A 27,898-nucleotide genomic window follows, 5' to 3' on the forward strand; every position below is an offset into this window, starting at 1 on the left:
ACTGTCTGGCTGATTCTCTGACTGATTCGTTGATTCTCTGATTCTGACTGATTCTGACTGATTCTCACTGATTCTCTGACTGATTCTCGGACAATAAAAATACCAAAAATGGTAAATAAAGCTTTAATCATATTTGTTGTTTTTTTTAAAAAATGTGTGTATATTCCAAGTTAAATTTAAAATAGTAAAAATTTACTTTTAATTTACAGCATTTTATTAAATTACCGATGATATCTGGTAAAACCAGTTGACTGTAAAATAAATAAAAGCCAGAATGTTAATTTCCATGAATCTTTATGAAGACGTTTAGAGTCTTTCAGCCTGAAACTAAAGTGATTCTGTCAGTTTTTAAAGATTCCTCCAATAAAACCTCCAAACATAAACAACATTTACAGTCGGACTGGATGAAAGTCTGAAATAAATGAAAATATGTAAGATTTTTCCAGGATTTTTTGTGTTTAATCTCCAGAAGTGAAGCCACAGATCAGCTGATTGACCTTCATGCAGGACTTTAAGAGGATCTTTGAGTTATTTAGTGCAGAAACCGATTTTAAAGTTGAACCTGATGAACAAACAAAAACAGAAAGATGATAAATCAGAGGATCAACGAGTTCAGAGAGCGGCTTTAAAAAAAACAGGTTGAATGTTAATATTTTAACCTCATCCAACCTCCTGATTCTCTGCAGTGGAGGATCTACTGTGGAGGTTTTAGTGAGGAATGAGACTGAAAATGTTTATCTGTGGTTTTCAAACAAACATTAAATCCCCATAAGTAAGAAAACAAAATCAGGAAGAGAGAAAAAAAAAGTTTATATCAGAGCTGCCTTCTGAACAGAGGAGGACCCGCCTCTCAGTTCAAACTGGCCAATCAAGGCACAGCTGTTATCCAATCATATGTGACCCACCTGCTCAGTGAACCAATCACAGAGCAGCTCTGCAGGTTCCTCTGGACCAGATGGAAGAAGGTCAGGGGATTTTATGAGATTTCTGCTTTAATATAAACTGAACTTTAAGGTGAAAATTCTCTGTTTCGCTGCTGGAATAAATAAAGTCAACAAACAAACAACCAAGCAACAAATGTCTCTATGATGGTTCCTTCAAAACACTCACTGATTGCCTGATTCTCTGACTCATTGTCTGATTCTCTAACAGATTCTCTGATTCTCTGACTGATTCTCTGACAGATTTTCTCATTCTCTGCCTGATTCTCTCACTGAGTCTTTGATTCTATGACTGATTCTTTGATTGATTCTCTGACTGATTTTCTGATTCTCTGTCAGATTCTTTTATTCTCTGACTGATTCTCTGATTCTTTTATTCTCTGACAGATTCTCTGACTGATTCTTTTATTCTCTGACTGATTCTCTGATTCTCTGACTGATTCTCAGATTCTTTGATTCTCTGACTGATTCTTTTATTCTCTGACAGATTCTCTGACTGATTCTCTGATTCTCTGACTGATTCTCAGATTCTGTGATTCTCTGACTGATTCTTTCTCTCCCTCTGATCATTTCTAACCGTCTGTGGGTGAGTTCCTCTTTAGATGAGCAGCTGATGGATTTAGAGTCGGCTTCAGATTAAGGTTACATAAAAACAGCAGATCTTCTCTGAGAGTCGAACAGGAATCAAAGATGGAGGTGAGAAGAGTTCAGAGGTTTTTGTTTTAGTGGAAAAAAACAGATTTCAGAGAAGATTCCGGATCCTTTCTGTCCTCATGTGACTCCTCATGTTTGAACCTTTTTTAACCTGACAGAAGCTTTGAACATTCCAGGCCTGAGAGGTGAGAACGTTCTGGTTCTACTTTATTTATCAGAAACCTGAAACAATCAGCACCAAGTCAGATTGTAAAACTGATCTAAAGCTGCAAAAATGAGGAAAACAGCAGCAGGAAAAAGACTTTAAAGGATCCGTTCATGTTCAGAAATGTTTGTTTTTATGTTCTTGTCTATCAGTTGTTCTATCGTCTGTTTCAGAACCTCAGTCCGTCCTCCACAGAGCTGCAGATGAGCAGCGACAGAATCCGAACCAATAAACTCCAATCTTCCTTTAAAGCTGCAGCGCTGCTTTAAGCTCCTTGTTCTCTTAATCTGGATTTTCTAAAGGAGCTTCTGCTGTTGTTCTCTGAGCTTTAAAAGAACAGAGATTAAAAATTCAATCTTCAGGAGGAAACATCACTTCTGTTCTCCTGATCCACATCAGTTAGCAGGCTGGGTTCTGAGTTTTTGGCTGCACAAGGTTCTGTCTGGTTCTACAGGAGTTTATCTCTGGTTCTGTGGGAAGTTACCTCTGGTTCTGTACAAGGTTCTGTCTGGTTCTGTACGAGGTTCTTTCTGGTTCTACAGGAATTTATCACTGGTTCTGTAGAGGTTTCTCTGTGGTCCTGTACGAGGTTCTTTCTGGTTCTGCATGAGTTTCTCTCTGGTTCTACAGGAATTTATCTCTGGTTCTACAGGAGTTTATCTGGTTCTGTAGGAGTTTCTGTCTGGTTCTACAGGAGTTTATCTCTGGTTCTGCCGGAGTTTCTCTGTAGTTCTGTAGGAGTTCCTCTCTGGTTCTGTAGGAATTCCTCTGGTTCTGCAGGAGTTTATCTCTGGTTCTGTAGGAGTTTCTCTCTGGTTCTGCAGGAGTGTCTCTGTGGTTCTGCAGGAATTTCTGTCTGGTTCTGCAGGAGGTTCTGTCTGGTTCTACAGGAATTTATTTCTGGTTCTGCAGGAGTTTATCTGGTTCTGTAGGAGTTTCTGTCTGGTTCTACAGGAGTTTATCTCTGGTTCTGCAGGAGTGTCTCTGTGGTTCTGCAGGAATTTCTGTCTGGTTCTGCAGGAGGTTCTGTCTGGTTCTACAGGAATTTATTTCTGGTTCTGCAGGAGTTCCTCTCTGGTTCTGCAGGAATTCCTCTGGTTCTGCAGGAGTTTATCTCTGGTTCTGTAGGAGTTTCTCTGTGGTTCTGCAGGAATTTCTGCCTGGTTCTGCAGGTGTTCCTCTCTGGTTCTGCAGGAGTTTATCTGGTTCTGCAGGAGTTCCTCTGCTCTCGGTTCTGTTGTGGATCATTGATGGGACATGATGGGTCTCAGCGGGGCTCCTGGTTCGTCCCGTCGTCCGTCCAGCTGCTTTTCATCTCCAGATTGTCTCCATCTGCAGATGTCGCTGTCGCCGTGTTCCTCATCTTCACAGGTAACACGAGTCTTATCAGAACCAAACCACCGATTCTTATCAGAACCAAACCACCGATTCTTATCAGAAACAAAACACCGATTCTACTGCATCAGTCGTCCTACTGATGTTCTCCTGTGTAAACTCTACTGATGTCTGTTCTCCTACTGATGTTCTCCTGTTAATGCTCTCCTGTGTAAACTCTACTGATGTTCTCTGTTCTCCTACTGATGCTCTCCTGTTTAAACTCTGCTGATATTCTCTATTCTCCTGCTGATGTTCCCCATTTTCCTGCTGGTGTTCTGTGTTCTCCTGCTGGTGTTCTGTGTTCTCCTGCTGATGTTCCCTGTTCTCCTGCTGATGTTCCCCATTTTCCTGCTGGTGTTCTGTGTTCTCCTGCTGGTGTTCTGTGTTCTCCTGCTGATGTTCCCCATTTTCCTGCTGGTGTTCTGTGTTCTCCTGCTGATGTTCCCCGTTCTCCTGCTGGTGTTCTGTGTTCTCCTGCTGATGTTCCCCGTTTTCTTGCTGATGTTCCTCGTTCTCCTGCTGATGTTCCCCGTTCTCCTGCTGGTGTTCTGTGTTCTCCTGCTGATGTTCCCCGTTCTCCTGCTGGTGTTCTGTGTTCTCCTGCTGATGTTCCCCGTTCTCCTGCTGGTGTTCTGTGTTCTCCTGCTGATGTTCCCTGTTCTCCTGCTGATGTTCCCCGTTCTCCTGCTGGTGTTCTGTGTTCTCCTGCTGATGTTCCCTGTTCTCCTGCTGATGTTCCCCGTTCTCCTGCTGGTGTTCTGTGTTCTCCTGCTGATGTTCCCTGTTCTCCTGCTGATGTTCCCCGTTCTCCTGCTGGTGTTCTGTGTTCTCCTGCTGATGTTCCCCGTTCTCCTGCTGTTGTACTCCTCAGGCGTGGCCTCGGTTCTGGGGAATGGCTTGGTTCTGTTGGTGTTCTGCAGGAGGAGAAAGAAGCTGAGGCCTCCAGAGCTGCTGACCATCAACCTGGCTCTGTGTGACTTTGGCTTCAGCCTGCTGGGATCTCCGTTCTTCATCATCTCCAGGTAAACGCCGACCTGTTCAGAACCGACGTCCGGGCGGTTCCGACCCGTTCTAACCGCTTCTAACCCGGCAGCCTGTGCCACGCCTGGGTGTTTGGGGAGGCTGGCTGCCTCTGGTACGGCGTCCAGGGCTTCGTGTTCGGCATCGGCTCTCTGATCACCACCAGCCTGATCTCCATGGACCGCTGCCTGAAGATCTGCTGCCTGCGATACGGTACCGACCAGAACCTCCAGAACCCACACAGACTGTAGATGTTCAACTGTTTACATGTTGAAGCCTCGACAGGAGGTTTCACTCGACTCTGTGCTGATTTTTAATAGAAAACACTTCTTCCAAACCCATGTGTGGGTTGGAAAGACATGATTTCTATTAAAAATCACCAAAAAGTGTCTCAGTTTTTTGTTTCGTTATGGCTCTGTGTCTCGTTTTTATCCTTTTATGTCTCTATTTTTGTCATTTTGTGTCTTATTTTGTTGCTTTGTGTCTCATTTTAGTCATTTTGTGTCTCGTTTTGTGTCTCATTTTTGTGGTTCTGTGTCTAGTTTTTGTTGTTTTGTGTGTTGTTTTTCTCATTTTGTGTCTTTTGTCATTTTGTGTCTTATTTTATCGTTTTCTGTCTCGTTTTGTGTCTAGGTTTTGTCATTTTGTGTCTCGTTTTTGTTGTTTTGTGTCTCATGTTTGTCTTTTCATGTCTCGGTTTTGTCGTTTTGTGTTTCATTGTTATGATTTTGAGTCTTGGTTTTGTTGTTTTGTGTCTCTTTTTTGTCATTTTGTGTCTTATTTTGTTGTTTTGTGTCTCTTTTTTATTGTTTTGTGTACAGTTTTTGTCATTTTGTGTCACGTTTTGTCATTTTGTGTCTCATTTTTATGGTTTTGTGTCCCGTTTTGTGTCTCGTGTTTGTGATTTTGTGTCTCATCTTTATGATTTTGTCTCTTTTTTTTGTTTTCTGTCTCATTTTGTCATTTTGTGTCTCGGTATTGCCGTTTTGTGTGTCATTTTTGTTGTCTTATGTGTCATTATTATTGTTTTGTCAAATTTTTGCAGTTTTGTGTCTCATTTTCGTCTTTTTGTGTCTCGGTTTTGTTCTTTTTGTGTCTCATTTTTGTTGTTTTGTGTCAGGTTTATGTCATTTTGCATTTCTTTTTTTCCTCATTTTGTGTCTCGTTTTGTCACTGTGTCTTGTTTTTGTCAGTTTCTGTCTCATTTGTGTCATTTTATGTCTGTTTGTGACAGTTGTGTCTCTCTGTTGCCTCCTCATCCTGTAGATGTTTTTCTGTCTCCTTGTTTCTAGACTTTTCCTCTCTACTCTGCTCATCATCTAGAAAGATGTTTCTCCATGCTGAATGGATCTCCAACAACCTGCTCCTCTGTTCACTGTTTCTGAGCCATGCTGCATTTATTTGATTCATCCAGTAGCTTTGATTTTCCTCTCAGTCTCTCTGTGGAAACACTGCCTGCAGTTCAACCTGAAAACTCTGTGAATGTTTGGGTTACAGCTGAGTCGGCCGTCATCTTTGTTTCAAATAGTTTTTACCCTCATACTAAGGCTGCCCTCTGTGCTCTATGTTCAGTTTTGTGCAGCATCATTTAAGTAGGACAGAATAATTCTTCATAATAACGCACTTTAAACTTTGACCTTTGCAGTCTGCAGAGTGAAATCAGCTTTCATCGGTCTGACTGTGCACTTTTAGCAGCTCAAGCTTTTTTATACTCGTGTGATGATGTAACTGAGCAGAATGTCCAGAAAAACATGCAAACAGCAAAATCCAACCAAAGGTAGTCGAAGTATATTTGACATCCTATGTTCAAGGAAGTAATAAGTCCTTCTCTGGACTGTTAATAAAGTATAGATACTGGAACCCACCTACTGAGAACCAGTTTGGCTGAGGAGCTCAATTTTCTTTTGTTTTTTTACACAATATGGTTCAAGCAAACTGTTTGAGACATTTAGAAAAAGAAAAGCCCTCAGAGAGTGCAGTCCTCCCCCAAGGCTGCTCATTCCCCCAGATGTCACAAATGCAGTATTTGTTTATTAGTTATTGATGATCAGAAATCACGGCAACATAGAATGTGTCCATTCAATATAGATGAATCCACAAACAAAATGATTTTGCTCTGTGTGTTATGCATGTGTACATTATGTACGGATACTGAATCACGTGACCTAAATATGTAGCGGGCAGCGGGAATTGATGGGACTCAGAAACACCCCCACAATTTAATCAGTTGTTCCTTGGATCATTTCTGACCAATAAGTCCTGATAAGTCCTCAGTGATAGATTTGTAGTAGAATCACAATCATGTTATCATCAGCAGGCAGCTGATGTAGTGTTCACTTGTTGTCATGGTTACAGTGACGTCGTGCCACTATCTGGCAATGACACAAAAAATCTTTGCCAAATCCGTGGATCCAGACTATAAGCTGCATCACTGCCAAAATCTAATCAGTTGGTCCTTGTGTCATTTCTGACCTTCACTGAAAATTTCATCCAAATCCGTCTGTCTGTTTTTGAGTAATAATGGGCACAGACAGACAAACGTATGCCGATTGTCACATAACTCCACCACTTTTCTTGGCGGAGCAGTAAAGTGAATTTGATTAAATATCACGATTTGTTTAATTTTTTTGGGTTTTTTTACAATTGAACAGATTTCACACAATGCATTCAAGTTCTGTACAAAAATGCGTACATTTGTCCGTCTGTCTGTGCCCAACATCACTCAAAAATGGACTAAAGGATTTGGATAAATATATATTTTTTTGTTTTTACATCTTCTTGCTCTGATAAATGGAGTAATTTTGGTGATTTATAAAAGATGAGATACCTGCCTGGTTATTGGGTTCAAGATGTTTGCTGTGACCGGTTAAATCTGTGAAGTTTCATCCTCTTCCAGCTGCTCGTCCAGTTTAACCAGCACCAGGTTCTGTTGTTCTGCAGGTCAGTGGATAGAGCGGCGCCATGTGTTCTGGTCCATCGCTGTGGTGTGGTTCTACGCGTTGTTCTGGGCCACCCTGCCGGTCTTTGGCTTTGGAAGTTATGGACCAGAACCTTACGGGCTGAGCTGCACCATCAACTGGTAATCAGCACTAAAGTTCTGGTGTGTTCTCCTCGTTCAGACCCACATGTTCATGTTCCGTCCATGTTCCAGGTGGAGCCTCAGGTCGTCTGAGAACGACAGGATCTACGTCATCCTCATCCTGACGCTGTGCTTCGGGTTCCCAACGTTCACCATCATCTCCTCGTATCTGTTCATCCTGCTGACGGTGAGAACAGCTGCTGCTCCACAACATGATCATCCAACATCTTTATTGTTAATGTAACATCTTTATTATTTACATGACCGTTCAAAAGTTTGGGGTCACCCAGACAATTCCGTGTTTTCCATGAAAACTCTCACTTTTATCCATGTGCTAACATAACTGCACAAGGGTTTTCTAATCATCAATGAGCCTTTCAACACCATTAGCTAACACAATGTAGCATTAGAACACAGGAGTGATGGTTGCTGGAAATGTTCCTCTGTACCTCTATGGAGATATTCCATTAAAAATTAGCCGTTTACAGCTACAATAGTCATTTACCACATTAACAATGTCTACACTGGATTTATCATTCATTTAATGTTATCTTCATTGAAAAAAAACTGCTTTTCTTTCAAAAATAAGGATATTTCTAAGTGACCCTGAACTTTTGAACAGTAGTGTACATGAATTAAAGTTGCTCTATATGAGTTAAAGTTGCTCTAAATTAGTTAAAGTTGCTCTATATTAGCAAAAGTTGCTCTATATTAGCTAAAGCATTTATTTTGGCTGAAAATGACATAAATGAGGAACAAAACACATTAAGACACCGTCTTTGTGACTTTAATGATGAAGTTTAACTACTTATGTGTTTTTATTTTACATTTTTACTTGAAGTTATTCACACTCTTTGAAATCATTGAACATATTTGCTGCTATTTTCACTGCTTTTACATTTTTCTGTTATTACAGAACTCCACTGCTTTTATACACAGTTTTTCTGGCACCTCGCTGAGATGTTTGGATGTTTTTGCTGATTGTTTTTTACAGTGCAGCTTAATTTAAATCTTCAAATAATGAATATGCCATCTTCAGAGAAGTTTTCTATGTCGTCCCTGCAGGACTAAAGAAAAATGAATTGCAATGTAACTGGAAGACATTAGCATTGAGCTCTGAAATGTCCTCCTGTTTACTTTTGGAAAAAGTCTTTTATCTACTTTCTCGTTCTAATCTTGTAAATATCAGCACTGACCATTGCTTCTGCTTTCAGGTGCTCAGATCTAACCGAACTTTAGCCTCCATTCCTTCCTCCTTCGTCAGTAACTCCAGCAAAGACCTGAGACTTGCAAAGGTGAGACCTGCTGACAGTTGTGATGTTCTGATTGGCTGCTGAGTGTCCCACATGAAGGTAAATCAGGTGTTTGTTGCAGATGGCGGCGGTGGTTTGCTCCACCTTCCTGCTGGCCTGGTTGCCCTACGCCAGCGTGTCCCTGATCTCAGCCCTCAGAGAGGCTGAGTCCTCAATGGAGGAACCTTCGGGATCTGCAGTAGCTCCAGACGTCCTGGACTCCTCCTCACTGCTGAACTGGACCAGAGCAGAGTTCTACAGACAGGTTCTCCACAGTCCTGAGGACAGAGTAGAACCCAGTCCACCCCTTGGTACCAGGCCCGTCTCCAGCCTGCCCCCGGTGGTCACCCTGATCCCTGCCATGCTGGCCAAGTCCCACTGCATGATCAACCCTCTGATCTACCAGATCATGAACCGCGAGTTCAGGGACGACGTCTACGCCATGGTGTTCGGCCGAGAGAAGGCCGAGAGGAGGCGAGCGCAGAGCAGGAGGGGGAGCTTATATGAACGTAAGGAACCCACTGATACTGGTTCTGATCTTTGGTACCAGTTTACCACAAACCCGACTCTTTGTCCTGTTGTTCTGTTTCAGGGACCGTCAGCCTCTCGTACTGCCAGAGCTGGAGCAGACGGAGCACTCCCATATCTCTATCTGGGGATAGAAAGAACCGAAACCTGAAGAGACTCCAGGACAGAAGCAGCGATGGAAGAACAAAGTCCGGGAACATCTCAGAAGGAGCTGATGTTCTGGACGTTGTCTCTTTGGACACTCGAGGGAACATGAAGAGACACAGCAGTGTAGACAGATTGAAGACTAGTAGAGACCTGAGAGTTTCCACATCCAGCATCCTCACCGTCTGAAAGCTGTTTCCACCTTCATTATCTCTAACCAGGTGTTCTCCATTGACCTGAACTCTCACTGCTCCTCAGAAACCATCACAACATAGACTTCAAAACCAATAAGAAGCATTCATTCTCCTGAAAAATTTCTTCCATTTATTGCTTTTCAACACTGAATCACTGATTTCATTTGGCAAAAATTTAGAAAACAAGACTTGGTGGAGGCCACCAAGACACCTGTGACTTCTCTGAAGGAGTTCCAAGAAAGGGACTTGTGAGAGAGGCCACCAAGACACCTATGACTCCTCTGAAGTCACCTGGAAGAAGATTCTTTGGTCTGAGGAGACCAGAATGGAGCCTTTTGTCCATCAGACTAGATGATAAGTTTGTACATCATCACAAACACACCATCTTCACTATAAAGCATGGTGGTGGCAGCATCATGATGTGAAGCACGGTGGTGGCAGCATCATGTTGTGAAGCACGGTGGTGGCAGCATCATGACGTTTCTCAGCAGCAGGTCCTGGAAGACTTGTAGAGGTAGAGGGGAACATTAATGCAGCTAAATCTCACTCATATTTATAACATTTTTGGTGAAAAAAACTGCATAAACAAATAAAAAACAAACATTATTATTATTATTATTATTATTATTATTATTATTATTATTATTATTATCAATAGTAATAATAATCATGAAGTGTAAATAATGATTTCCAGTCACTCAGCTTCCATAAACATGAAATTCATGGTCTGTGTTCACGACAAAAGGTTGGATTTGTTTTCATTGTTAAAATATTCATACACATTTTCTGTATAGTTACAGTTTAGTGCTTGTTTATTCATTTATGTTTGTATTTCATGACCAGCAACTTGTTATTCCCCATCTAACATAAATACTGAGTAGACAGAGTGATATTTATTATTACTACGTGTGATTTTCCTCCTGTCCTCAGTCCATGTCTGAAATAAACACTAAAATCATTTCTTTCTGACTCGGACCAAAACAAACATCTGTTGTGATTGTTGATTGATGTCAAACTGTGGAGGAAACTAAATCTTCAGAGGACATTGTTGAAATTCTGAGTTATATGAAATGTTCTGTTGGTTCATTATATTATCTTACTTCTACTACTACTACTACTACTTACTATCTTAGAGGGGTGGACACAATAATAGAAACACCTCTTGCAGGAAACACAAACAGACTTAAACTCTCCATCGGAAATACAATAATAACTTATTATTCTTTTATATTTAAATCACCACAACAGCACTATTAGATCCTCAGTATTTTTTTAATTTGTTGTGTTTTAGTCTTTGGTTGTTATTTTCCATCAGGAGTCTGTCTGGGCAGCTCGTTGCGCCTCTGCTCGGGTCTTTACGGTACCAGCTGGTCCAACCCGCAGCTCCTCCTGCGGTTCTTCTGGTGCCAGAAGCTCAGTGACGCGGTGGTTCCGATTCTGTCTGATTCATTCTCAGCTCTGCGGCTTTTCTCCCTTTATTTGCGTTTATTTTTGCAGAACATCCTCCCGGTTCCTCCTCCCCCGCCTGCAGCGGCTCATCTCCGGGATCAGTCTCCACCATCAGCCGCTGACCGGAGCTTTAGATCAGATTAGAGCCGTTATATAATCCGGTCTGGGGAGCTGGAGGTTCGGTTCGGTGTCTGAGTTCTGCTGTAGAGAGACCAGTCCGTCCGGGTTCATGCCAGATCTGCAGCGCTTCAGTTTTCCGTACCAGATGAATCCTTTGTTGGGGGGCTCCAACCTCCAGCCGCCGCAGCAGATCCAGACTCACCCGGACTCCCCCTCCGGCCTCCTGCCGGACCCGGTGTTCGGAGCAGCGGACCCGGCTTCCTTCCTGCTGTCCGAGCAGCCGGGCTCCGGGCCGGACCAGGCCGACTTCCCCGGACCTCCAGGCTTCCTCCACCTCCCCGGCAGCGGCTTCCCGCAGCGCGCCGCGCCGCACCCCCCCGCCGCCATGGCGCTGCGGAACGACCTGGGCTCCAACATCAGCGTCCTGAAGACCCTCAACCTGCGGTTCCGCTGCTTCCTGGCCAAAGTGCACGAACTGGAGCGCCGGAACAAGGTTCTGGAGAAGCAGCTGCAGCAGGCTCTGGAGGCCCAGCAGGCCGCTCCGGGGGGCGGCGACGGCGGCGGGACGCGCAGCCAAGAGGCCGCCGTGCAGACCGGCTTCGTGGGCACCATCCCGCTGCGGCCCGGTTCTCTGCCCTTCCACAACACCAACAACTCCGCCCGCAGGCCCACCTCCCTGTTCCCGTCCAGCACCGGCCTCCCCTCCTCTGAAGGCTCCGGTTCGGCCCAGACCTCCCACCCCACCATCACCGTCAGCCAGGCCTCCCCCTGCCCGGACTCTCCGGGACCCAAACCGGTCTCCAGCGGCACCAACCCCCCGCCCCGCTTCCTCCCCGGAACCATCTGGTCCTACAACCACAGCCGCAAGTTCGGGCCCGGATCGGAGCGTGTGACCAGCCCCGGGGTGTCCTGGGTCCATCCGGACGGGGTCGGGGTCCAGATCGACACCATCACACCCGAGATCAGAGCTCTGTACAACGTCCTGGCCAAAGTGAAGAGGGAGAGGGACGAGTTCAAGAGGAGGTAGGAGCTCACCTGGAGGGGCAGGTAGAAAGGGGGGGGGGGGGGGGGGGCAGGTAGAGGGTGCAATTAGATAAAGGGGCAGGTAGGTAGGTAGATTTACTGTATTTGGCAGTTTGTTGGGGCAGATTGTGTGGAGATGCAGTTTCCTGGGGCAGTTGTCCGTATTGGGGCAGTATCGTGGGGCAGTTGTGGGTGCATTGCTGCAGTGGTCTCCACAGCAGCTGACTCAGCTCTGAGCTCCGTCAGTCTGAACAGCTGAGAGACGAACGTTGACCAGAGCGAAGGTCAGACGATCGGTGACATCAGAGGAATCGATCAGAAACAATCTTCGTCTGAAGGAATCAATAAAAAACATCCAGGAGGCTGAAAGTCTCTACAGTCAGAAAGAGTTCAGCTCAGTCATGAAAAACTGGAAAACAATCAGATTCCAACAACAGAACATGACCGTTAGAGCCGCAGATGTAATAATGATAATAATAATAATAATAATAATACTTTCAATGTGGATTATTTAAGAATAAATCAATTGGTTCTAAAAAGTCATAAAATGGTGAAAACTGTGGATCAAAGTTTCCTCAAATGTCTTGTTTAGTCCAAAGATCTTCAGTTTACTGTCACAGAGGAAAGAACAGAAAATATTCACATTTAAGATGCTGAAATCACAGAATTTAGACTGTTTTTCTCAGTTAATTCCTCACTAAACTAATTGATTAAAGCTCCAAATCGTTGAAGCTCCAGATGTTTAATTAACTGAGTTTCTGACTGCTGGTTGAACAAAATAAGTCTTTATAAAGACGTCACCTTTGGTTTTAAGACACTGATGGACGTTTATTTCTTAGTTGTTGCCCTAAAGAGGCCAAAAATACAGATTTAACTGTAGTTTCTCTGGAATTCACACCAAAATCACATCATAGCACGAACAAACCATTAGACTATTAGTCTGCTCATTGTTTCCTGGATGAATCAATCAGCTGTTTGGTTCTAAAAAGTCATAAAATGGTGAAAAATGTGGATCAGAGTTTCCTCAAATGTCCTGTTTAGTCCAAAAATCATCAGTTTATTGTCACAGAGGAAAGATACCAGAAAGTATTCACGCTGAAGGAGCTGAAATCACGATGTTTTGAACTGAAAAATGTCATAAAACAGATTAATGGAACAGAAAGAACTGTCGGATTGTCAACTTTCCGACGGTCCTGAACTAATCACAGACTACATTCCCACATCTAAGCTAAAATATTTCATCAAAATCACTGAATTCTTTAAGTCTGGTTTAAAAATACAGGCTGAATATAGATTATTTGATTGTCTATAAAATATCTGAAAAATGTTGATCATCCTGAATCCAAAATCCACTGGAGGCGACCAAATTGGAGCTAAAAAGAGGAAAGAAACCAGAAAATATTCACATTAAAGAAGCTGAAATCATGGTGTTTTGAACTGAAAAATGTAATAAAACAGATTAATGGAACAGAAAGAATTGTCAGCTTTCCGATGGTCCTTGAACTAACCATAGACATCTTCATAGACATCATTATAGCTCGACAAAGAACCTTCATCAAACCAAACTCCATTTAAAAAAGTTCTGATTTAACGCCAAGCAGAGGACGTTATGAAGGAATCCTGATATTTTTTTTTAGCTCCAATTTGGTCGCCTCCAGTGGATTTTAGATTCAGGATGCTCACATTTTTCTGATATTTTAGAGGCAAAACAAATAATCTATTTTCAGCCTGTATTTTTAAACCAGACTTAAAAAAATAAAGTGATTTTTATTAAATATTTTTTAGCTTACATGTGGAAATGTAGTCTGTGAGTAGTTCAAGGACTGTCGGAAAGTTGACAATCTGATGATTCTGTCTGTTCCGTTTTATTAAATTTTTCAGTTCAAAACACCATGATTTCAGCTTCTTCAATATGAATATTCTCAGATTTCTTTCTTCACTGACAGTAAACTGAAGATCTTTGGAATAAACAGACATTTGAGGAAACTCTGATGCACATTTTATGACTTTTTAGAACCAAATAGTTGATCGATTCATCCAGAAAACCATCAACAGATGGTCCAGCAATTTGTTCATGCTGTGATGTGATTTTAGTGTGAATTCCAGACAAACTACAGTTAAATCTGTATTTTTTGCCTCTTCAGGGCAACAACAAAGAAATATTGTCTCTAAAATGTCCCAGGATGGTGAAAACATCCATGAGTGTCTCAAAACCAAAGCGATTCATCGATTATTTAATCAGTCACCAACTGTTCTGATAATCGCCATGATGTCGGTATAAAAACGAAACATGAAACTTTCTCTACATTTATTGACAAGACCAGGTAATAACTGGAACAAATGAAGTCAAAATAATGAACAAAGAGAATAATCAGAGCCTACATTCTTGGAGGAACTGTCTAAACTCTGGCAGACGGTGATTAAACGTCTGAATTCCTTCATGTTATGTCTGAGTGAGCGCTCATGCATTCATCAGTCTGAGCAGCACACTGAGCTCTTTGTGTCTCTTTGAGTCCAGACTTTCTGTCTCTGAAGAACTGGAAACCTTCACGTTTCCGTTCCTCTGCCTGTGAACGAAGGCGTTGGACTCTCAGGTGTCTGTTTACCTGAAGACCATCGGCATAATAAAACCAGTTTTCCTCCAGATGAAACCAGCTCAGATTCACAGTGAGCACCTGAGACCTTTACATGAAGGCTGGAAAAACTAATGATGTTGGAATATTTTCTGAAAAATACTCAAGTTTTCATCAGATGACTCAAATAACTCTGAAAAGAATGAATCATTCTGCATCTGTACAGAAAATCTGAACTAAATCAAAGTTTCTCTCACGTTGCTGTTTGTGTGAGTACAGAGTCTGTGTCTTTTAAATGAAGTTTAAACCAAAAAAGAAGAAATGTGTGTAAAATGATCTAACGAGACACTTGATCCTGTCTGCATGCTGGTAATGTTTGCTGAAACAGGAGTCATGGATTTATTTTCAGACATCTGTTCCCTCCTCAGACCCCCCAAAAATACATCAAACACAATATTATGTATTTTTGTTTTGTTCACAGTAAGAAACAAATAACAAGTGAACTTTAAAATCATTGGAATCTAGTGAATATAACTCATAAATGTACTAAAAAATGCAGAATATTCAGCAGAAAACCTGAATAACTCTTTATAAAGAATGGATCAGCCTAGAATGACTGGAAGCTCTGTGATAGACTCTTCCCTGTCCAGGTGAACCTTCAGCCTCAGTCAGCTGGGATAGACTCCGCCCCTCCACCTGCTGAGGACTAAGAGTTGTAGAGATGATGGTTGGATGATGGATGGATGATGGATGGATGGATGATTGATGGATGGATGGATGGATGGATGGATGGATGGATGGATGATTGATTGATGGATGGATGGATGATTGATGCATGGATGATGGATGGATGATTGATGGGTGGATGGATGGATGGATGGATGGATGGATGGATAGATTGATGATAGATGATTGATGATGGATGGATAATTGATGGATGGATGATGAATGGATGATTGATGGATGGATGATGGATGGATGATGGATGGATGGATGATTGATGGATGGATGATGGATGGATGGATGATGGATGGATGGATGATGGATGATTAATGGATGGATGATTGATGATGGATGGATGGATGATTGATGGATGGATGGATGATTGATGGATGGATGATTGATGGATGGATGATTGATGGATGGATGATTGATGGATGGATGAATGATCGATGGATGGATGGATGATTGATGGATGGATGATTGATGGATGGATGATTGATGGATGGATGGATGGATGGATGGATGGATGGATGGATGGATGGATGATTGATGGATGATTGATGGATGGATGATTGATGGATGGATGAATGATCGATGGATGGATGGATGGATGGATGGATGATAGATGGACGGATGGATGGATGGATGGATGGATGGATGGATGGATGATAGATGGACGGATGGACGGATGGACGGATGGATGGATGGATGATTGATGGATGGATGATTGATGGATGGATGATTGATGGATGGATGAATGATCGATGGATGGATGGACGGATGGATGGATGGACGGATAGATGGATGGATGGATGGATGGATGGATGGATGGATGATTGATGGATGATTGATGGATGATGGATGGATGGATGGATGGATGATTAATGGATGGATGGATGATTGATGGATGGATGGATGGATGATTGATGATGGATGGATGGATGATGGATGATGGATTGATGGATGGATGATTGATGGATGGATGATTGATGGATGGATGAATGATCGATGGATGGATGGATGATTGATGGATGGATGATTGATGGATGGATGGATGGATGGATGGATGGATGGATGGATAGATGGATGGATGGATGGATGGATGGATGGATGGATGGATGGATGGATGGATGGATGGATGGATGGATAGTTTCAGATCTATAACAGAACTAATAAATCCACAGATTGCATGTAGCTGTTTTTGCTGCAGTTTAAGTATTTTATTCAAGGACACCTTCAGCTTCTCCTTCAGCTTCAGCTTCTCCTGTAAACACACAGAGCCCTCCCCCCTCCCCTCTCCTCCCCCCTCCTCCCCTCTCCTCCGCTCTCCTCCCCCCTCCTCCCCTCTATATCTGCATTGCAGCATGCGCTGCAGCTGCGGCTGCTGCAAGTCGTCCTGCAGAACCCGGCTCCTCTCTTCTTTCTGTTTGACAAGCAGCTGCTGTTTGACAGGCAGCTCCTTTCATGACTCAGTTGTTTTAGTTTCCCTGCAGGTCTGAACGTTGTGCTGCGTTAATCTGTCGGATTTAACCTGAACATGACATCACTGTGTGACATCACAGGTTTTGTATGAAGTAAATCCGTCACATTACCTCACTCTGATCAGTTTCCTGCTGCCTCATGTCTGTTTAAACTGAAGTTATTCTCTGTCGTCAGGCAGAATTAAACGTCGCTCATAAAACACAAATCAGGTGAACGACGGCTGAGATAAATTCTAGTTTTACAGGATGATTGTGAATTTTTTACAGGGACTGACATGAAATATCAATGTGTCCCAGGCACAACAAATTAAAGCGTCTGTGTGAAGATTTTCAGTTTCATCAGGGTATTTATGATTAAAAATAACATGTTTTACCGGTTAATTCAGCAGCAGACATCCTCAGTGTGACTGATTTATTAAACCCACTAAGTCTGTTTTTGATCTCCAGTGAATCCTGGACAGTAAAGTCACTAGAGATGCAACAATTCACCAAATAATCATTAGCTATTAAATCAGTTTGAGTCATTTTTAATAAAAACTGTCTAAATTCTGTGTTTTCAGCTTCTTAATTGTGAATATTTTCTATTTTCTTTCCTCTGTGACAGTAAACTGCAGATCTTTGGACTAAACAGACATTTGACGAAACTCTGATCCACATTTTTCACCAGTTTATGACATTTTAGAACCAAACAGCTGATCGATTCATCCAGAAAACCATCAACAGACTAGTGGTCCAGTGGTTTGTTTGTGCTGTGACGTGATTTTTAGTGTTAATTCCAGAGAAACTACAGTTAAATCTGAAAACATTCTTTAGTTGCAGCTCCAACACTGAGCCGTGAAGAGTCTGATTGACTTTCCGCTGGATTTCTAACCTGTTGTTTAGATAAAAGCTGAGCATCAGTCTGTTTATTCATGAACCTGATGTTCTTTATCTACATTAACTCACCGACTTAACTCTGATTTCTTTGTCTGTCAGGTGGGAAGAAGAATACACGATGAGGATGGACCTGCAGCAGAAGATCACAGACCTTCAGGAGGTAACAAACACTGCCTGCAGTTCACCTGAAAACCGTCTCATAGAGAATCTGGGGCTAGTCTCATTCTGCTTCATAACTGGACTCCTTTAGCTGTTTTATGTCTCAAGCCTTTTTAACTTCCTGTTGGTTTTGGGTTCTGAGGGTTACAGTGGAGGTGAGGTTGAGTCTCCAGGAAGTGAAGTGATGGAAACGTGACTGCAGTGTGTTGGTGTGAGGCTGCAGTGACGGTTGTTTTAGTCTCTGCTGTGGGTCTGTTCACAATGCTGATGTTAAATATTAGTGGTTTTACTGCAGATTACTGTCACTATCCTTGCTGCTGCCTGGTTCTCATTAAGTCCTGACTCCCTTCTTCTGATTGGTTCCTTCAACATCTGGCCGTCAGCTGGTTGAACAGTTCCACTGGTTCTCATCTCAAGAAGGAAAATGACCAAAGACAAATTCTTCTTTTGTGTCTTCATCCTCCAGCACCAAGCTCCCATATTTGGACTTCCTACAGTTGTGTCTTTGTGCACTCACAGCTTGGTTTCCTGTTTGTGTCTGTATGTGTGCACGTGCACGTGCACCATTGCCAGGAATCAGCGTGCTTCCCTGTTCAGCAGAACATCAGCTGCAGAGCACAAACAGAAAAACACCACAAGAGACAAATGATGTAGAGATGGTATGAACTGATGAACGGAGGGGAGCGTTACCATGACGACACACGTCCACGACAGTGTTGTCATGACGACACACGTCCACGGCAGTATTACCATGACAACACACGTCCGTGGCAGTGTTACCATGATGGCAGACATCAGTAGCCGCGTTACCGTGACGGCACAAGTCCACGACAGCGTTGCCATGACGACAAACGCCCACGGCAGTTTTACCGTAACGACACACGTTCATGACAGCGTTGTCATGACAACACATGTCCACGGCAGCGTTGCCATGACTACACACCCACGGCAGCGTTACCATAACGAGACACGTCCATGACAGCGTTGTCATGACGACACATGTCCAAGGCAGCGTTGCCATGACGACACACATCCACGGCAGCGTTACCATAATGACACACGTCCATGACAGCGTTGTCATGACAACACATGTCCACGGCAGCGTTGCCATGACTACACACCCACGGCAGCGTTACCATAACGACACACGTCCATGACAGCGTTGTCATGACGACACACGTCCACAGCTCCGACCTGCAGATTATTCATTCAGGATCACAATGTTTTGTTTTGAAGATAAACTTTGTTTTTTGTTGTAGCTCAGGACAGACAGAACTGTGTGTGTTTCTGTTGTGTTAATGTGTGTGTTTGTGTGTGTTCAGGACCTCCAGGAGAGCGAGGGCTGTCAGGATGAACTGGCTCTCAGAGTCCAGCAGCTGAAGGCTGAGCTGGTTCTGTTCAAAGGCCTCATGAGCAACGTGAGTTCTGAAGTTCTGGATCATTTCTGTTCCATCGGTCCGTTACCGTGACGACACTTTTCCATTATTGTTCCTCACAGCTTCATTCAGATACAAACTGCAGCTCGAACCTTTACATATCAGACTGCATGACTTTGTAAGAACCACTGACTCCATCAAGTTTGGTTCTGACGGACCTCTGGGTTCTGCCTCAGGATCTGTATCGGACTGATTCTCGGTCTTTAATGTCGTGTTTCCGTTTGTGCGTCCAGAACCTGTCAGAACTGGACAGTAAGATCCAGGAGAAGGCCATGAAGGTGGACATGGACATCTGCAGGAGGATCGACATCACGGCTCGGCTGTGCGACGTGGCCCAGCAGAGGAACTGTGAGGACGTGATCCAGATGTACCAGGTACCAGCCGCTCCTGGTCCTGGTTCTGGTTCTGGTTCCGGTTCTGGTTTAGCGGTGTCGTTCTGACTCCTCCGGTCTCCTGCAGGTTCCCAACAACCAGCCGACCCTGAACTGCCGGCGGAAACAGACGCCGCTGTCCTTCAACGGCAGCGAGTGCGACGACACCGTCAGCACCTCGGAGAGCGACGGCGGATTGGCCAGAGACGACGAACACGGAGGCTCGTCGGCCAATCAGATCAACGAGGAGATGCAGAGGATGTTAAACCAGCTGTGAGTGGACCAGACGTCATCTTCATCATCGTCTCCATCATCTTTATCTTTATCCTGCACTTTACTGATTAATGTTCACTGTGTGCTTCTGTTTGTGTGTTTGTGTGTCTGTCTGTGTCACTGTGTGTATTTGTGTGTGTGTGGTTATGTATCTATGTGTGTCTCTGTATGTTCGTGTGTATACTTGTGTATCTATGTGTGTATTTGTGTGTGTCTCTGTATGTTTGTATGTTTTCCTTGTTATCTATGTGTATGTTTGTGTATATTTGTGTGTGTGGTTGTGTTTGTGTGTGTATTCAATTTTTGTGTGTCTTTGTGTATTTGTTTGTCTGTGATTGTGTTTGTGTGACTGTGTGTGTGTGTTTGTGTGTATATTTGTGTGTTTGTGCCTCTGTATGTTTGTGTGTATATTTGTGTATCTATGTGTGTATATGTGTGTGTCTCTCTATGTTTTCCTTGTTATCTTTGTGTGTATTTGTGTGCGTGTGTGTGTGTGTGTGTGTGTGTGTGTGTGTGTGTGTGTGTGTGTGTGTGTGTGTGTGTGTGGTTGTGTGTATTTGTGTGTCTGTGATAATGTTTATGTGTCTCTGTATGTTTGTGTTTTCCTTGTTTTCTCTGTGTGTGTCTCTGTGTATGTGTTTGTGTATATGTGTGTGTCTCTGTGTGTGTTTTTGTGTATATTTGTGTGTGTGTTTCAGGCGTGAGTGTGAGTTCGAGGACGACTGCGACAGTCTTGCCTGGGAGGAGACCGAAGAGACGCTGCTGCTGTGGGAGGATTTCCCAGGATGCACTCTGCCTCCAGACCCCGCCCACCCACCTGGAGAGGTAACCTGACACACCTGGATGATGTAATGTAATCTGATTACAACATAAACGAATCCAGAACGCTCAGATTTGTCTCCTCGGCAGCCTGATAGGAACTTTAATTAACTCACCTGAAACTGTCAGGTTCACCTGTTCACCTGCTCGTTAAGCATCCAATCAGCCAATCACACGGCAGCAGCTCATTTATACCTGTGAAGACGAGCTGCTGAAGTTCAAACTGAGTCTCAGAATGAAGAAGCGACGTGATTTAAGTGAGCTTAGATGGTGGTTAGATGGTTCGACTGCTTCAGAACCTGCAGGTCTACAACCGTCTCTGGAGGAGTCTTGGAGATGTTTAAAGACAACAGTTAGTCAGATAACTACTGGTAGAACCAAGCAGGAGAACATCTTTGAAGAACACGTTGAAGCTTGAACAGATACAGCAGCAGAAGATCACAGTGCAGGAAACTCCACCTAAACTGGACCGTAGAAGAAGGTTGATTGGTCTGATGAGTCTGGTTTCTGCTGCTGATGGTCACAGTTTGGTGTCAACAACATGAACCGTGGATCCATCTTGGTTCTGAACCATCTTATGCAGGAGAACCTCCTCGTCACAAAGCTCAGATCATCTCAAAGTAGCTTCTTGTACATAATAATGAGTTCTCTGGACTCCACTGGCCTCCATGCAACAGAACCTTTGGGTTGTGGTTCAACAGGAGATTCTCATCGTGCAGTAACTCTTTGATGTTCTCACGTCCATATGGACCAAAACCTCTGAGGAACGTTTCCAGCCGCGAAGAATTAAAGCAGTTCTGAAGGCAAATGATGGTCCGACCCAGTACTCTCTCTAATTTTACTCCTTGGAACATTGAAAACCCACAAAGTTCAGCCTCAGATCATTTAAACACCTCCAGACCTTCAGTGGAACCTTGAGGAGCTCAGTTCTGTTCCTGTTTTCATCCCGACTCTCATCAGCTCAGTAGGTTTGATCAGTTCAGACTCCAGGAAGCCTTTAGAGTGGCGCAGCAGGACGGCGTTTGGGTCGATGGATCCTCACACTGCTGACCTTCAGAACATCACGTCTGTCTGTTCGCTGCTGTGTTTGTTTCCTACAGATTCATGTCGCTGTTTGTTTTTCTGAGCGCTGCTGATTCAGCTGCTGGAATCTGAGCCGAGTGTTTGTGAGTCGGTGCAGGACTGCGTGGTTGAAGTTGTGTTTCTTCTTGTGTGTCTGCAGCAGGACGACTGTCTGGAAAAGGTGATTAATGACACCGAGTGTCTGTTCAAGTCCAGAGAGAAAGAATACCAGGAGACCATCGACCAGATCGAGGTCAGACTCTCTGCAGTAACTTTAATAGCTGCTTCATGTACAGTTTTAGTTTATGCTACAGTTCAAAGGTGGAGAGTCGCTTAGAAATGTCCTTATTTTTGAAAGAAAAGCAGTTTTTTCAATGAAGATAACATTAAATGAATGATAAATCCAGTGTAGACATTGTTAATGTGGTAAATGACTATTGTAGCTGGAAACAGCTGATTGTTAATGGAATATCTCCATAGGGGTACAGAGGAACATTTCCAGCAACCATCACTCCTGTGTTCTAATGCTACATTGTGTTAGCTAATGGTGTTGAAAGGCTCATTGATGATTAGAAAACCCTTGTGCAGTTATGTTAGCACATGGATAAAAGTGGGAGTTTTCATGGAAAACATGGAATTGTCTGGATGACCCCAAACTTTTGAACATTAGTGTAGGTCAACTTTGACTCATTTAGAGCAACTTGTTAGAACTCTGTTTTCTTTTAATGTCTCATCTGTGAACAAATTCTTCTTTTTTTGACTTAAAGCAGTTGAATAAAGTTCTGTAAAACTAAGATAAACTGTGTGACTGCGTGGATTGAAACATCTGGATTGTATTTTCTGTGACGTCAGCTGGAGCTGGCCACAGCGAAGAGCGACATGAACCGTCACCTGCACGAGTACATGGAGATGTGCTCCATGAAACGAGGTCTGGACGTTCAGATGGAGACCTGCAGGAGGCTCATCACTCAGAGCGGAGACAGGTGAGCATTCATTAACCCTCAGCTGACCACGGCTCATTCTAGAACTGGAGGACATTTTACACTCATCAAATTTCAAATAATCCACCTACAAAATCCTAAAACATGCAGTTGTTCTGAGACCAAATCTAAAAAACTAGGAGAAAAGAATGTTTGAAAATATTTTTAAAATACCAAATAAGTCTGGAGTTCCTCCTAAAATGACATTTTTCTCTTGTCCCACCTCCCTGATGACCAAACTAAATCTCTAATAAAACAGTTAAAATGAAATTTAAATCTCTTTTTTCTTTTTTGATATTATTTTTTAATTGATGTCTCTTGTAATTGTGGGAACGTTTTCTTTAATCACCATAATATTTTCAATAATAATTATTATTTATGGAACGTGTCCCACAACAACCCTGTTGATAACGCTTTTGTCTTTTGTGTCTCGTTTTTGTTGTTTTGTGTCTTGTTTTTGTCGTTTCATTTGTTTTTTGTCATTCTGTGTATTGTTTTTGTTGTTTTATGACTTGTTTTTGTCATGTTGTGCCAAGTTTTTTTGTCATTTTTGTGTCTCTTTTCTGTCATTTTGTGTCTTGTTTTTGTCATTTTGTGTCTTGTTTTTGTCGTTTTATAATTTGTTTTTTGTCATTTGTGTCTAGTTTTTTGTTTCATTTCTGTCATTTTGTGTCTGGTTTTTGTCGTTTTCTGTCTCATTTTTGTTATTTTGTCTCATCTATCATTTTGTGTCTCGTTTTTGTCATTTTCTGTCTCATTTTTGTCATTTTGTGTCTCTTTTCTGTCATTTTGTGTCTTGTTTTTGTCATTTTGTGTCTTGTTTTTGTCGTTTTATAATTTGTTTTTTGTCATTTGTGTCTAGTTTTTGTTTTGTCTCATTTCTGTCATTTTGAGTCTTGTTTTTGCCGTTTTATGACTTGTTTTTGCCATTTTGTGTCTAGTTTTTGTCATTTTATGACTTGTTTTTTGTCATTTGTGTGTAGTTTTTGTTATTTTGTGTCTCGTTTCTGTCATTTTGTGTCTCGTTTTTGTCGTTTTCTGTTTCATTTTTGTTACTTTGTGTCTCATTTCTGTCATTTTTGTGCCTTGTTTTTGTCGTTTTATTTGTTTTTTGTCATTTTGTGTCTTGTTTTTGTCATTTTATGACTTGTTTTTGTCGTTTTGTGCCATGTTTTTGTCATTTTGTGTCTCATTTCTGTCATTTTGTGTCTTGTTTTTGTAACTTTGTGTCTTGTTTTTGTCATTTTATGATTTTTTTTGTCATTTGTGTCTAGTTTTTGTTGTTTTGTGTTTCATTTCTGTAATTTTGCGTCTGGTTTTTGTCGTTTTCTGTCTCATTTTTGTTATTTTGTCTCGTCTATCATTTTGTGTCTCGTTTTTGTAATTTTCTGTCTCATTTTTGTCATTTTGTGTCTCTTTTCTGTCATTTTGTGTCTTGTTTTTGTCATTTTGTGTCTTGTTTTTGTCATTTTATCATTAGTTTTTTGTCATTTTGTGTCTTGGTTTGCTGTTTTATGACTTGTTTTTGTCATTTTGTGTCTGGTTTTTGTCATTTTATGATTTGTTTTTTATCATTTTGTGTCTTGTTTGTGTTGTTTTGTGTCTTGTTTTTGTCATTTCATTAGTTTGTTGTCATTCTGTGTCTTGTTTTTGCCGTTTTTGTGTCTCATTTCTGTCATTTTGTGTCTGGATTTTACAGAAAACTGTAACAGAGTCTGAATGTCCTGCAGTGCTGTGCTTTTTGCAGAAAGCAGAATAAGTGATGTTTAAAGCTGCAGACTGACTCCAGTTTGTTTTTCTCAGTAACTCTGCAGCTCCTGCAGCTTCTGACGACGGCGACCAGAAAGAAAGCGATAAATCTTCATCATCTCCACCCTCGTCTTCACCCAGATCTTGACACCTGGCTGTGGTCACGTGACCGCGGCGGCGTCCAGCTGCAGTACCACACGACGCAATACACACCCCGTAACTATGGCAACACTACATTTACATCTATTTATTTAGTCATTTATTGATGGAAAAACAGCAAAATCTTGTGATAAATGGAGAGTTTTAGGAGATTTAGGAGACATAGTTTGTCAGGAAAGTTTAGTCTGAGTTATTCACTCTACACACCATAATAATAATAATAATAATAATAATAATAATAATAATAATAAATATTCTTCAGATATTCTGCTGTCAGAGTCACTCCTCACACATTTCCAGTCCTTCTACTGGTCAACACAAAGCAGATCAGACGGTCGTCTGGAGTTGACGTGATAAATATGAGCTTCACCAGTGGATCTGGATTCAACCCTCATGTTGTCTTAGGGTCAGAAATGACCCGACCACTATGTTTAAAGCAGAGAAAAGCCCCTAAATTACCCTTTTTTCAACTTCAAATTTGATGACTTTTCCTAAAGTAACTCCACTGTTAGAAAAAGTAAAGCTGAAGCCGTGAGTGTAGTTTTTAAGTTTCAGGAACCAGCAGGTCATAGATCAGATTTTTTCGGACATCCAGGAGATAAAACAGTAAAACAAATGCACACAAACTTGCATACTGTCCTAAATAAGCTAATTAGAATTTAATATGTTCTTTATATTTCTGTTGTGCATCTATGGCTGTTTTATTCTTATTACTGAGGAGAGAAGACTAGTATTTCGTAGTTGAATTCCATTGTGCAGCATACAGAACTATTGGCGTTTCCCTTCAGAAAATGCATTTCAAGCTACTTTCTGCAAGTTTCTGGTACTTTCTTAGAATATACAAGTACTGTGTTTTGCTCAACAAATACTGTTTACACCTATGCAGTACTTTTAGCAGCAATAATAGTGAGATTAAACCTCTACTTTAGTAAAGAAAAAGGTTAAAACGAGTGGTGTCCACTGATGAAATACAGTCTTTATGGCCTCTACAGAGGGAAAAACCCAGACATTCACCAAGTGTGTGATGCCTGACAGGTTGTTTCTTCATGTAAAATAGATTTTGGGTTGGCTTTATTTTAGAGGCTCAGTGGAGGCGGCTCATTTTAGACCCTCAGGATGAGGGGAGTGTTCAGAACGTTAAGACAACACGAGGGTTAAACATGATGAATCTTCACATAATAAGATGTCAGGATTCAGCGTTTTACTGCCTCAAAGCTGCACCATCGGTTTGCTTTCCATCTGCAGGACGAAGAATTCAATCATCAAACCTTCAGTCAGAAATAAATCCAAACATTTGGGCTTAATGGGACAGAAAAAGCACCAGAACTGTTATTTCTGTAGGATAGAAATGAAACACCTCCGGCAAGTTAACGTCTTATTTTAAGATGTTAAAGGTTAAGTTATTTGTGTGCAATGATGTGCTAAAAGCTAAAAACGTCTTCTGATAACACACGGTGTGACTCGGTGTGTTATTAACTGACTTCCTGCTTGTCTTATATTGAAACTACTGAAAAAAGCAGGTTTTGGTCTCCTTCTAGTTAATTATAAACTGTGAATTCCCTCCGTCAGACGTACATTTACCTTCATTCTGACGAAGGCGCTCATATTTCCAGTGCAGTCGCAGCAGATTTTAATATTTATGACGCTAAATAACCTGATGAACGTTTCAAAGGGAACGTGGGAGCAGCAACAAGTGAATTTATCAACATCTGCAGCAGGAAACAGCTGAGGATCAGATGAGCTCAGCGGCAGTCGGATGCATGGTAGTTTTCAGGTTTAAGTTTGGAGGAAAAGATGAACTTCTGAGAGTCTGTAGAAGCTGTTAGTGATAGTTTAGAGAAACTGCATGAGTGAGCAGAACGGGCCACGAGAAATACAAATAATTTAGCCGTTGAGTGCCAAAACAAAGCAGAAAGGTCAGAGAGTGAACAAAAAGACTGAATCTAGCTGCCGAAGCTCTTCCTCTTGGTGCTTAATGTATATAATGAACCTATTTTTGAGCCTGTTAGAAGGAAGCAAAGTGTAGAATAGGAAGCAATCAGCACCGTTGTTACCATAGCAACCGAACAGAACATGCTGGAGACAGACACTTTTCGTCTTCTGCTCCGTCTTACACGCTGCATTTGACACAGACCTCGTTTTATTTCTGTGTTTCTGGACACATTAAACCACAAACTGCTGCAGGAAACTCTGCAGGGTTTCGTCTCCGTTTCTAAATGTAGTTCTGCTGTAGTTTCTGCCGTCAGGTTCTTTCTCGTTCCAGTAAAATGAGGAGGATTTGAAGCATGTCGGACTCTGACGGAGACCTTAAAACACCGTTTGCTTTAGTTTTGTGTTCCTTCCACACACTGAGTGAGTCTATGTATGCATGTGTCAGTGTGTGAAGTTCTGGGTGTTTTGTCTGTACGGTGTTTTTAAAAAGGCTTTAACTGGTGCAGACGCACAACATGGAACAGAACAATGAGATTCTGCTTGACTTCAATCAGTGACATTTGAGCCAAAATGGATAAATCAAGATGATAATGGAGGTTTTTTTCCATTGGTACTTTTCTTTCTGAGTGTTTGTGGCGGGCCGAGTAAAGTCAGTTTAAAAATACCTTCAGACTACTGAAATGCAAATGCTTTAGCGAAATGACGCCGATGGCTTTGACTTTATCTGTGTAAAGGAAATATAGCTTTGAATATATACTTGTGTTTAAAGACTGCAGAAGACTGACCTCGGTCACACACCTGAAAAGAAAACCGCAAAAGCTTTGAATTAACACAACGACCCGACGCTCTATTTAGCTTCTCAAAGGAAATTATGGCAGTTAAGAACAAAAAAAAGTCTTTTTTTGGTATTTCTAGAGGAGAAAGACTGAAAATATTCAATTTGTCACACATGAATTTGGCATTTTGCCGGTTGTTGATCCAGATGTGTCCCGCTGCAGCTTTGAACTTGAAGATTAGTGACTGAACAGCTTCACTGCAGAGCTTCAGTGTGTAACGAGAGAGAAGAATGAATAAAAGATGCAACTGAGAACAACAATGAGCCTCGTTTTTATGTTCACCTTCAAGTTAATCAGCCTGTTCATGCAAACTTTTGGAATTCTTTTTACTTGTGATGTGTTCTTCTGTTTATACCATTAGAAACACTCAAACTGAGTTATTTCTCAACAGAACAGCAGAATATTTTCTCTGATGAATCATCAAAAAACAAACTTTTTATAAA

At 42.0% G+C, this 27,898-nt stretch overlaps 2 protein-coding genes across 2 annotated transcripts; both read left to right on the forward strand.

Annotated features, from left to right (window-relative positions):
• The first annotated feature begins 31 nt into the window (after positions 1-31).
• On the forward strand, positions 32-10,403 carry opn9 (opsin 9). The gene is made up of 8 exons (XM_055013842.1): positions 32-3,171; positions 4,049-4,199; positions 4,271-4,410; positions 7,138-7,276; positions 7,349-7,463; positions 8,491-8,571; positions 8,651-9,077; positions 9,161-10,403. The coding sequence occupies exons 1-8, from the start codon at positions 3,051-3,053 to the stop codon at positions 9,427-9,429; spliced, it is 1,443 nt and encodes a 480-aa protein (XP_054869817.1). The 5' UTR covers positions 32-3,050; the 3' UTR covers positions 9,430-10,403.
• A 379-nt stretch (positions 10,404-10,782) lies between these two features.
• Positions 10,783-27,709, forward strand: iffo1b (intermediate filament family orphan 1b). The gene is made up of 9 exons (XM_023263774.3): positions 10,783-12,026; positions 17,779-17,839; positions 19,161-19,256; positions 19,508-19,648; positions 19,734-19,918; positions 20,617-20,743; positions 21,960-22,052; positions 22,652-22,782; positions 24,583-27,709. The coding sequence occupies exons 1-9, from the start codon at positions 11,113-11,115 to the stop codon at positions 24,674-24,676; spliced, it is 1,842 nt and encodes a 613-aa protein (XP_023119542.1). The 5' UTR covers positions 10,783-11,112; the 3' UTR covers positions 24,677-27,709.
• Positions 27,710-27,898: the final 189 nt, after the last annotated feature.

The sequence above is a fragment of the Amphiprion ocellaris genome, chromosome 9 (genome assembly GCF_022539595.1).
Source record: "Amphiprion ocellaris isolate individual 3 ecotype Okinawa chromosome 9, ASM2253959v1, whole genome shotgun sequence".
NCBI classification, from domain to species: Eukaryota; Metazoa; Chordata; class Actinopteri; family Pomacentridae; genus Amphiprion; species Amphiprion ocellaris.